This window comes from Papio anubis, chromosome 6 (genome assembly GCF_008728515.1).
Source record: "Papio anubis isolate 15944 chromosome 6, Panubis1.0, whole genome shotgun sequence".
NCBI lineage: Eukaryota > Metazoa > Chordata > Mammalia > Primates > Cercopithecidae > Papio > Papio anubis.
Window position 1 is genome coordinate 105,464,892 of NC_044981.1, and position 12,723 is coordinate 105,477,614.

The 12,723-nt window shown below is 40.7% G+C and overlaps 1 protein-coding gene across 7 annotated transcripts in view; it reads right to left on the reverse strand.

Moving 5' to 3' along the window:
- Positions 1-12,723, reverse strand: part of ARID1B (AT-rich interaction domain 1B) — a 442,915-nt gene that overhangs the window by 384,408 nt on the left and 45,784 nt on the right. For all 7 annotated transcript variants that reach the window (XM_031667341.1, XM_031667340.1, XM_031667337.1 and 4 more), the window contains exon 2: positions 4,973-5,167. In XM_031667341.1, the coding sequence (XP_031523201.1) occupies positions 4,973-5,167 (195 nt within the window). The remainder of the gene's footprint in view (positions 1-4,972; positions 5,168-12,723) is intronic.

Here is a 12,723-nt window from a genome sequence, read left to right on the forward strand (position 1 = left end):
CTGAATGTAAAACAGGCACCAGGCACCCATTCCTCTCCATTATACTAAGTCAACTTATCCTTTCTCATCCTGGACACACCATCACAGTTGCAAACATAGGAAGTCTAAGCTCTTTTTTAGATAAAACAAAAATCAAGCCCTGAGTATTGGATTCACATGTAGGATTCAAAGATTGAATCATAATAAACATTTCATGATGAAAAACTCTGGAATTTTTAAGTCTTAAACCAGTCTTCCTCTCCCCATTCATCCTTACTTTTCAGAGCTATCATGCAAACAAACTGTATCAAAACATGGCTTCAATTACATTTAAAAGAAATATATTTTTTTTCCTGAATAGATCAACAATATAAATTAACACAGGTGGAAAACCTAGAAATTGCCTGGCTGCCTTAATAACCCCAAAGGAAACATTTATTTTAGCCAAACAATTGTAATGTTTGTCTCCTTTTTAGAAACATCTGCTGCCAAAATAAACATTTGCATTGGAAGAAGTGTTTTGGCTGTTAAGAAGGTACCAAATAAAATGCTTATGTTCTGAAATAAATATTTTACTCAAAAAACATGCAGCAAAATTAGAATATCAATCTTTTTCAAGCCCTCTTCAAGGAAACCTGTTTTGAATTGTTTTTACTTCAGTATGAAGTAATAAGTTCAGATGAATCACCTTAACAAAAATAATTAGTTTATATTTAATTTTGCCATTTTCTATTTCAAAACAAGGATCATCTTCTATGTTCCTGCTTTAAAGTTCTTCACAATACAGATACGCCTTTAAAAACTAAAAGTAATGTTTTCCCATCATAAAAGCACGCATGAACTTAAATCTCTCATTTTGCTTTTTTTTTTTTTTGCCGTTTTATAATTCCAACAGGCATATTATCAAACATCTATAAGAATAATTAAAATATCAACCCAATTACAAAAAAACTCAGGGAAAATCTTAGTCCACATAATTGAAATCTACTTGACACAAATAAATAGCTTAGCTTCTGTAAGCTATTTCTCCTGGGTGCCATTTTATATGAAAATATTATTTAAAACAAGTTGGCAAAGGCCTAGGTGTACATTTATGATCATAAAGGACAAGAACAATGAAACAAAATCAGCATTCCTGATCCAGCAAAGTATATCTTGGTGTCTTTAAGGTTGGGTTTTTTTTTTTTTTTTAATCTGAAAAACTCAAGAGTCAGATTCTAGTAACCTCAAAAATTATGCATCTTCTGTATAGCTGTCTAATAGATTAAATCAGCCAAAGTACTTCTGTTAACCAACCCCAGGTCTGAATTCCAGAAGCCTGGAGGCAGAACATTCTCCACAGAGGCATAGAAAATTCATTTCCCCCCTGAACTCAATAAAAACTCAAGTAGACTAGTTTTTAGGGCACCGTGCAAAACTAATCTGTTTAGCCATGTATTTGCCTGATGATGTGGGAGAATCAGCAAGTGAAAGACCACAAATCTAGTTCCAGTTAATAAAGACTAAAATGATGTACTATTATCACGTCATGCTTCAAAGATCCAGTCATGAGTATATCTCAAAAACACAATTATCACCATACAAATCAAAGACCACCAGGGTAATACTAAAATCAAACACAGTCAGTGGCCAGTTCCTTCAGACTTTCAGAGACAAAAAAATAAACAGTGATACTCTCCATGTTAAATTTCACATCAGCACTGCAGTTCTTTCTAACAAAATACTCATTTAAAATTCGTATCACAGGAGCAGAATGCCAGCCAGGAATCAAACTGTGACCCCTGAGCCAAAGACAACTTACCACTCAGCTGGTAAGTGGGCAACTCAATTTACAAACTTGAATTCCTGCATTTTAATCCTGTGCAGAAATATATGAGCAGTATTAAATGAACTGGATTCAGCTCATTAGAGGTTCACAAACCAAACACAGAAAGTTCTGGAAGCTATCCAAAGCAAAGTCATGCCTAGGTGGTGATGTCCACTCAATAAATACTCAATGTCATAATTATCTTTCAACTTTTTCCCCGAAGAACATTATTAGCCCCAACTACAACAAAGGTTAGCCAATTACATTAATCCTAAGGGAAGATGGATAGGACCAGCAGCCAATCACAGTGCCAGGACCTTCTTTGTGGACAAATTTATAATTATCCAAAATTCAGAAACAAAGCAATTCACTGAAAATTCCTCCACAAAGAACACAGGCTCAAGCTAACAAAATGAATGCATGTGCTCTAATAACCTTTGCTCTAGATCTTCACTATTTTTTTCCATCTCAAAAACTATTAAGAACTGTTCACATGACCTTGGTATTATAAAAGCTGTATGTCTTCTTTAAAATGTTATACACATTCAAAAGTGCATTCCGTTATTTTTAACCTTTTAAATTTTAAAACAAGATACTATATTTCAAAGCTGTATTTAACTAAATGAAAGGGTAAAAAGGCAATACAGATTATTTAGACCTATGACTTTGATTAACTCATTATGAAAGTTCAACACTTCTGCAGCCAGGATATTCAATTTCTTACCAGATATACTATTTTCCTTTCATTATCAGAAAGATCTGTGCTTAATTAGAACTGAGTATTTCTTTTGGTTAGCAGTAAAATATCTAATCTAAAATCTTAATTAAAAATTTGCTGAAATACTTGATGGGCAATCTACATCAATTTGTTCCTTCAAATAAATCTAAGAGTCATTGGATTTAAAAAGTGTGTAAGAGTCACAGGGATTAAATAAATGGAAGAAGCTAAGAAAATTGAGATTACTCTATATATTTGTGTATGTCCTCTACTTTTAGCTTTACACATTTGGGAAAGAAAATAATGAAAAACATTTCCTAGGTAATCATTCTTCGCACACCCTCTCCATTTGTTTGACTCCCACTTTGGGACTGGAAACTAAGCCAACATCTAGAACTTCTAGTAAGACTTAACTCCTTCAGAGACCAGGGAGATCCGGCTGCTTGCCATGAACAGCACCTTTTGAAACTGACTTTTTAATCTTACATCAGGGAAACATGCTGAAAAGCAAGGTGGGGAGACCAAGAGTGGCGAGCATCCACTTCTCTCCGCCTGTCCCACTACTTCTTACTACCCTCCCGCCTCTGCTCTCTTCCTGTGGCCAGAGCATCATCCACAACTATTAGCTCCCACATAAAATCAACAACGGAGTGCAATGGGGACTTTAGCAGCCAGCTGCCTGGGCCGTCTTCCTCTCAACTAAAGGTGAAGTTGCTTTAAAACTAAAATGAAGGAGAGAAAATTGCAACTCTTTCACCTTGCTTTTCATCATTTACAAATTATTTCCCTCTCACAATTAGCAGCCACAACTAAAGATTTTTACCCTAGGCAGCAAAATATTGCTGGAAAAAAAGGAATAATGTGGAAAACATTAAAAGAACAATTAAGTATGCAACTGACTGCTAGAATTCTGAGTGGATAACCTTCAGTAATTGAAGGGTGAGGTCTTCTGACAACAGCAAAGGGTGTTCAATCTGCATCTAGGATTCAAAGGCTGAGCTACCTCTATTTTCCCCCATAATGGCCTTAACATAAAAAAAAATCATCCAAATGGGAGCAAAGATAAAGAGGAAAGACAGCTTTTTATTTCTTATTATATAAATAAAAGACTTATTTTATTTCTTTTTTTTTTTTTTAGGGTCTCGATACATCCCCTAGGTTGGACTCGAATTCCTGGGCTCAAGCGATCCTCCCACTTGAGCCTCCCGAATAGCTGGAACTACAGGAGGGTGCCACCATGCCATGCTATTATAACATAGACTTACACAATGTCATAATTACAATAAATTTCGATAATAAATTAATAACAATAATAATGAAACAAACAATGAATCACAATACAGATCAAATAGTGTATAAACGAGAAGGCTCAGAAGCAACCTACTGATGAACTGTTCATATACAGCTATGTCTTATGGAAAGTATGATCAATCATTCTCCATATCCACGTCAGAGAGAACAGAAGTTATATCTAATTTTTTCCCCCTCAACAAAAGATGTCTGGTCAGATGGCAGCATTTCCTGAGACAGCACTGTCAGGCCCTGTTGTCGGTTGCGGTGGCAGCACTATGGGACGCCCCGGCCTGGGGCAGTAAAATGTGCAGCAGCATCAGCCGACCCCCTCCCTGAGGGTTTAGGCACGATATGGCGATTTATCAATAAGCCTTTCTGGTGCTCCTTGTAACTAAATACCCTAACAAGTCTGAATCTAATTGAGTCTTTTCCAGATTTCATCCTTCCTCCAGCCAGCATAAAGGGGTATTCTTTCAAGTATCCAAAAGACTAGGTTTATTACTGCTAGATGGTAAATGGTCATCTAAGGTGACACCATTTGATTCTAGAGAAAAAGAAGGAAAATGTTGGGTCTTTTAAGAGCAGGAAAAGTCTTTTTTAAGTAAAAACACAAAAATCCATCAAGACCTAAGAAAACAGATGCACATCAAATCCTCTTATATGAAATACAGAAATCTTTTCCAAAAGGTCCAGAAGAAATAATTTGTTAAGAAATGAAAGCAAAATAACTTTGGGAGACTAAACCTTTTTTTTTGAATTTTAAAACCTTGATGTCATCCTCATGGAAAAGACCTTTAAAAGACTTGAAAATTCACCTTAAGATAGTCTATTCACAGCTCAAAATCTGACACAGTCTGACAAAAATGTTAGAATGTCAAGTTCACTTTAGAGCTTACATCTGTTATAATCTGCCGCAAATTTATGACACAGTGCATCTATCAAACACAGCTGGTCCTGCTGCCCTTCTACCAAAGAGTATTCTGTCCACTTTAAGAAGCTCACCTTTCCATCTTTAAAAGAAAAAATTATACTTGTGATTATAGAAACAATAAAAATTAAACCAGAAAATCCGTGCAATGCCCCCTAATTCTCTTTAACATCAATCTTAGGTGGACAGCAAAGGGCAAACACAAAACTATCACAAAAAAGCAGGGGGTCGGTGGACCAGCACAAACCTGCTGCTGAGGGTACTGCATTCCGCCCATGGCCCCGGGAGTCCGACCCTGGATGCCAATTGGATACCGCTGTGGGCCTGGGGGGCCATAGGAACCTCCTGGGTATGGACTGCTCTGCTGAGGCTGAGAATGAGGGTTACTGCCCATGCCATACAACTGAGGTCTCTTCATCACCATTGGATCCATTGGGCTGCCCTGTGAAGACATAAAAGAAGTCGGTTTATTAATTCATTCTCTATTACAAAGGCAGAAATTTTTGTTATGTTAACATATGTATTAATAACACAACTATCCTTAAGTTTTGAAAATATTAAAAACAATGACCTGACAAAAAAATTCAGAAAGGCATTAGGGAAAAAATCTAGATGGATACAAGAAATTTTATTTTTTACTTTTAGGAAGGTTTTAACAAGTAAGAGAGCTCTGGAGTAAACAATACTAAAAAAGATTTTGGACCATAAGCAGAGAGAAAACATTTGCATCTAAAATTCTATTATGCGTACAGGAAAAGAGCATGATAGTTAAGCTCACCCACCTCCTTTTAGCTTACTAGTAATAAAAGAGCAGAGGGTATTCAGTGATTAACATTTTCTGCCTTCAAAGTATTCTTAGAACAATGATTTTATTTTACAACTGAGTCTGCAAGTCTTGATCAAACCTTAGTGCAACCGAGTGTTCATTAAAAAGTGAAAAGACAAATTTTAGATCATGCACATGTCCAGGGTAAGATTTTGTTCAGAGACCAGCAGTGTGTAGGGATGAGCACCCAGACTATGAGTCACAGCACCTCTCCCCATGTAAATCAGCATCTTACCAAACACAACCAGTTCACAAGTAGACGCTGAATTTTATTTTTGGTTTGGTGAGTCAGGCCCTGGGCTTCAGGGCCGAGGTCATACAGGAGGGCTAGGAGTGGAGCCTCAGCCCTTCACGTCTCGGGGCGTCAAAGGAACAAAGCTATGGGCAGGAAGGCCCTCACCCGGTGCTACAGAAGCAGGCAGCATTCACCCAACAGCTTCTTCCTTCCCTCCTCTGCCCTTCCAAAACCACATATTGATCCCTACTGTGTGCCAGATGCTGCGTTCACACTGAGGTAAGTACACGGGGACTTTCAGGAAGGCTTAAGAATTAGCAGGGTAAGTTGAAGACCATTCAGGCACCATCACAAGACCCTGTCTCTACAAAACTTAAAAACTTAGCCAGGTGTGGTGGCAGGCACCTATAGTCCCAGCTGTTCAGGCGAAGGCAATAAGATCGCTTGACCCCAGGAGTTTGAGGCTGCAGTGAGCTATGACTACACCACTCCGCTCCAGTCTGGGCAACACAGTGGGCCCCTCTTAAAAAAAAAAAAAAAAAAAAAGAGGCCGGGCACGGTGACTCACACCTGTAATCCCAGCACTTTGGGAGGCCGAGGCGGGCAGATCACTTGAGGTCAGGAATTCGAGACCAGCCTGACCAACATGGTGAAACCGCATCTCTACTAAAAATACAAAAAATTAGCTGGGCGTGGTAGTGCATGCCTATAATCCCAGCGACTCCAGAGGCTCAAGCAGGAGAATCACTTGAACCCAGGAGGCGGAGGCTGCAGTGAGCCAAGATCGTGCCACTGCACTCCAGCCTGGGCGACAGAGCTAGACTCCGTCTCAAAAAAAAAAAAAAAAAGAATTCCCAAGATAAAGAGGAATAACACGTCCAAGGTGGGAAGGAACAGCACGTACAGTACACAGGGCAGAAGAAACAGCTCAAGGCACTGGGTCAAGAAAGATGAACTGCCTGGTGTGTATCAGGAAATAAAAACCGTCTGGATCCACGTGAAGCACGAATTTGCAAAGAAGATGCTGAAGCAGGCAGAAGCCAGAACATGGGTGAGCCCTACAGGGCATTCTACAGGCTCAGGCTGCCTCTGACAGAAGAACACAGGACTGCTCCCTTGGGCACCCGACCCAGCTGGAAGCAGGTCACGTTGCCCTTTCAGGCAGGTGAGGCTGAGGTCCTGAACTGGCAGCAGTGGTGGGAGGAAGCAAGCCCAGCTCCAAGGCACAGTTAGGAGGGAAATGCGGCAGGATTTGGAGACCGAATGAGTGATGGAAGCCAGGAGCCAAATGAGATGGAGTGTGCAGAGGGAGAAGCCAATCACCGTATCCCCAGGAGTGGGAGCCTTCAGTGGTCTACACAGGAAACTTGAGGCTCTGATATGAAATCCAGGTGAAAATACCCAGAAGGAAGAGACACGATGAGCTACAGCTTGGGGAGTAAGGCCTGACCTAGAAAAACAGGTAGAGAAGTCAGCAAAGAGGACATCCACTCCCAGAGAGCGGGAATTTTCTCTGTTTTATTCACTATGATATCTCCAGGGCATAAGCTGAACAGTGTACCCAGCACATTAATTGATGAATTAATCAATAGGAAGCAATAAAACCCATGAACTTTATTTAGGAGGAATATATGAAAGGAAAACAATGGGTAGTGAACAGAATCCTAGAGAATATCACCGCTTAAGGGAAAAGGGAAAATGAACCCACAGACAAGCTGGAAGAATGGTCAGAAAATGTAGAGACTCTGGACAGTGTGGTATTACACGAGGGAAGGGAGCCAGGTGTAGCAACGAAACAGGTGTACCAAATGCAGCCCAGGAATGCAGTCAGGTGAAGGGTAAAGGTTTCTGCTATACTCGACAAGAAGGCCACTGCTGTGCTTGGCAAGGACAATCTCACTGCAGAAGTGAGGGCTGAGTCTGGAAGAGGAGGAACGGAGGGGAGGTGAAGACGGAAGACAGGAGCGCAGACCCTGAGAACTGCCAGTTCTCCCTTCCACCGGCACTCCCACTCCAAGGCTGCATGGGTCCTTCCCATTCTCTTTCTTCCTCAATATTCTGGTGTTCACTTTAAGGACTTGGTGAATCCATTCACCACACATTTACTAAGTACCTACTGTGTGCGTTGTGCCCAGCACTGGAAGCAGAAAGATGAACAAGCTTCCATGTCCTGGAGATTCACTGAAGGAGACAGACTGAACAGGTCGCAGTGCAACACAGCAGCCATCCAGAACGGACAAAGTACCAAGGCAAGGCGAGAAGAGGGTGTCTCACTGGGTCTGTCATGGATGGGTTTTAACAAAGGCTTCCTATAGGAAATACCTGAGCTCAGCCCCGAGGGATCCACAGGAATGTGCCAGGAACCCATCTCACCTGAATGAAGCTCTGTGGAGGACACAGGAGGAAAGAGGGTGCTTTGCTCCAGGACCCACAGCCTACAAAGAACTGTTCTGCTCGAAATTCACCATGTGATGCAATTTTAAACTGTTACTACTTTCACCAGCCAAGACAGTGTTTGGACTTAAAATGACAGAAATTAAATGACAGTACATTTTTTGCTCAAACAATATACTGATTTTGCACAACCTGAGTCACCTTCGTAATTAAGTGTACAAACATGTATGTTGATATATTTGTAATAAAACTAAAATCTAGGGCTAATAATTCATTTTCTCATAATTATTTAAACTAGAATTTATGCCTGATAAAAATAAAATGTGATTATTTTCTAGATTTTCCTGAAAAGGGTAAAACTTTTTACGGAAGTATGAAAATCAGGGCTGAGTTGGTGATTTCAAAATCAGCCAACTGAATGAAGGGCCTATGGAGAGGCTGAGTAAATCAAATTTCAGGCTAAATTTCCAATACAGGGCCCTGAGGCAGTCCTATCTTCACATTCAATCTAGACAGCCCAGGGCATAGGAAACGTCTACTTATTTCTCTTCAAATAGTGCACGACCAAAACTGCCTTAATTAAAGCAGAAATGTTGAACGGGAAAATGATTGGAATGTCTATGTTTTAATGCTATAGATAACAGTGCAGCAAATTCATCTTATCAGTGACTAAAATTGTTTTGTAATATCTGTCTCATCACTGCCATCAACTCTCACAGTCCTACTTAAAATTCAGTTAATTTGCACCATGTCAAAAATGTTAGCTTAACCCTGAGATTTCTGAAAATTGAAAGCATGAAATACACAGATTATCTGAACCTCTCAAAATGCATCAAATATCTTTCAACGAGACTTCAGATAGAAAAACAGATACTCATACAGTGCAAATTATTTAATTTTAACCTCTCCTTATGGCTTATTATTAAATATTCATCCACAGTCCAAATCCATCCTGCTGTGTACTACTCTCACTATTTTGAGCATTAAAAATGTACAACTGAGGGTCTCAACTCTTGCTTCTCACTACTAGTCCCTTGAAGAAACCAAAAGCTGGCTGGGCATGGTGGCTCACACCTGTAATCCCAGCACTTTGGGAGGCTGAGGCAGGTGGATTGCCTGAGCTCAGGAGTTCAAGACCAGCCTGAACAACACGGTGAAATCCCGTCTCTACTAAAACACAAAAAAATTAGCCAGGAGTGGTGGCGGGCACCTGTTATCCCAGCTACTCAGAAGGCTGAGGCAGGAGAACTGCTTGAACCTGGGAGGCAGAGCTTGCAGTGAGCCGAGATCGCGCTACTGTACACTCCAACCTGGGCAACAGAGCAAGACTCAAAAAAAAAAAAAAAAAACACAAATCTAGGACTTCTGGAAAACAGAAAGGCCAAGCTGCTGCTCATATTCACATCTAATCTGAAGCAATTTTAAGTTTTTTGTTTTGTTTTGTTTTTTAAGACAGGGTCTCACTCTGTCACCCAGACTGGAGTGCAGTGGTGTGATCTCAGCTCACTGCAACCTCCACCTCTCGGGTTCAAGTGATTCTCATGTCTCGGCCTCCCGAGTAGCTGGGATTACAGGCACATACCACCACACCCAGCTTACTTTTGTATTTTTTGTAGAGACAGGATTTTGCCATGTTGGCCAGGCTGTTCTCGAACTCCTGACCTCAAGTGATTCGCCCGCCTCGACCTCCCAAAGTGCTGGGATTACAGGCATGAGCCACTGTGCCCGGCCAATTTTATGTATTTTTTTTAACATTTATCCGGGTATGACCATTTTCATTTCTCACTGAAACTTTATGTTCTATCAGGGTTATCATCCATATCAAAAACAGTTCTCAACAACTTCTCTAAATAGGTTATCCAAGCATGTTTTCATTTCTAGATGGCATTCCACAACTGCTGCAGCTTGAGTTTCAATTCCAGAAAATAAGACAAGTGCTGTGAAGGCCACAATATATACACCACCATTTTCAAAGAGCTCTTAACCTAACCAGTCTGGTTTTAGTTACTTGGCTTTTAATGAATTTTTTTTTTACTTGATAAGACTTTCTTCCTCCTTATTCAAAGTAAGCTTTTGGATGTACATGTTAGTAGGAGTTATTCTCTCTCTCTCTCTAAGGAAGAAATACATTGTCTATTTTTAAGAAATGTTTGTATACAGATTCTTCTAAACGTATTGGGTAGCACAATTCAGCTGTATTACATGTTAAATAGGCTTTCAGAGGCTGGCCTGGGAATCCAACTATCCTTTTTAAGATGAGCCAAGTTAAAGGACAACTTGCTTATATACTTTCAGCATACTTTAGATATACTTTATCCTTTTCATATTTAGATAATCTGTTATCACACTTTCAGAGTATCCCTACACATGTATTTGTAGTAAAAGGTATCTATGTAATTGTATTTGCTCTTAAATATCAAGTTAAGGACATAGTTTATTAGCTGTCTTTACGAATATCATATTTTACTACTTTTTTCAGCCCAATTCCTTCAACCACAAATTGGAGAAACGCTTCACAAAAAAAAACAAAAAAACAAAAAAAAAAAACAAAAAAAATCCACAGAAAGAACTATCAAATCTTGTTGATCTAAAATCATTTCTAACCATGTGGATTAAACAAGAGCTGATAGAAAAGAAAACTCTTCCCCCTTTTGAACCATTGTTTGGGAAACAACATTCTCTTACCAGTAACTAAAGAAAACTTTCGTAATCTGTTCTATTTCTCTCGCTCAAACAGGGCAGGGGTGTTTAACCACGTCTGCAACTGTATACCGAATGGCACCGCCCAGCAAGGCAGCAGGGGCTCTGGATTCAGAATGGATTCACAGCCTTGTCCCACCAGGGACCTTGAGTACACTGTGACTTTATTTCTTAGTTTTCTCATTCACTAAAGGAGAAATAAAACCCACCTTGCAATTATTATGAACATCAAATTCATCAGCGCTATAAAGGCTCGCAGAGGTCACAGGGGCTATGGCAGCACCTGGAGCCCAAGGCCTATCTACTCATTGAGAAAAAATGGAACAGCCCAACCGTACAGAAGTAGAGAATCCATGGCCCAGCCGTAACAAACCAACACAGTGGACCACACGCGGGCATGGAAAGGACATGTCAGGTAACGTGCCATTTCTTCAACGCTGATGCACACGGATCACAGCCATGTGAAACAATCTCAATAAGGATCGGGGTCAGCCACGGTGGCCTGTAAATAGTTGCTGTCATATCGGGAAGCAATCTGTGTTTACTTTTCTGTGATGGTGTCTAAATATAGCTCGGAATGCCTCTGTTTTTCCCTGAGCATACTACAAACACTACTCTGGCCCTCCGTAAAGGGAGAACAGGAGGTGGAAGCAACACGGCCGTCTAGCCTGTCTTCCACCCTCACACACCCGCCTGGTCACGGCACACACACAACAGTGGGTAGTGGGCACCCACTCCACCTCACCACAGAGGTCCCCCACCACGTGCCAGTGGCACCACACTGAAGCCACCGTGGGACAGACTTCAGAGCTGCTGTACACACCTGCAGAAGACACAAGTAAAGACAACGATAATACTGAATGCACACTCTGGTCAGGTTCTTCTCCTAACGGCATAAAAACCCGTTAATGGCAAAAGTAAGAGTGGGCACTAAAGACTCTCCCCTTGTTTCATAACAAGTACCTACTCCTCTCCAAGCCAGAAAGAACCAAGAATCTCAGCTACCACTGCCACCACTACTGCAGAATGTAATCGCCAAAGAGATTCTCTCATGCCCGATGACACAAGAGAGGCTTGGGGTGGCAGGCCTCAGACCAGAGTCAAGTCTCCCGCCTCAGGTCCACAGTCCCTTCTCTGGTCTGGTGCTTCTACACATGATCATCAGACTGAAGTAGGATAACATGCAACCCTGCATCGAAAACCACTATGTTTTTTACTTCAGTGCACAACAAAATAGTGCCTGCTTATTAAGGCTTGAACTAACACGTTGGAACTTCAAATGTGAGTATCAACATATTCAAGAACTTCCTAAATCTCGTATCAAGTTCTTCTTTTGTCAATACAGGAATATTTGCCACATTTTCCAATGGTACAGAAAGGATCAAGAAATGGGATACTAAGATATTAGACAAGACTGGCCACTCATGGTGGCTCACACCTGTAATCCCAGCACTTTGGGAGGCTGAGGCAGGCAGATCACTTGAGGTCAGGAGTTCAAGATCAGCCTGGCCAACATGGTGAAACCCCTTCTCCACTGAAAAAAAAAAAAGATATTAGACAAAGCAGAAAAAGTTGTTTTGTTATTAACTCTAAGAACTATCAAATCATTGGTGCCCTCTAACCATGATGTCATTAGCAATGCTGGGGGAGAGACCTCAAAACACTCATAACTGACTTAGAAATATGACCACTGCCTGTGTTTTTGGTCTTGGTTTTGGTTTTCTTAAGCAAGATGCAGAGAACATATGTATTTGTGGAACCACGGAATCCCCAATTTAGCATACAGTGTCAGAGGAGTTCACGGAATCCATTCTAGAAACCCATCCAAAGATCCCAGACTTAC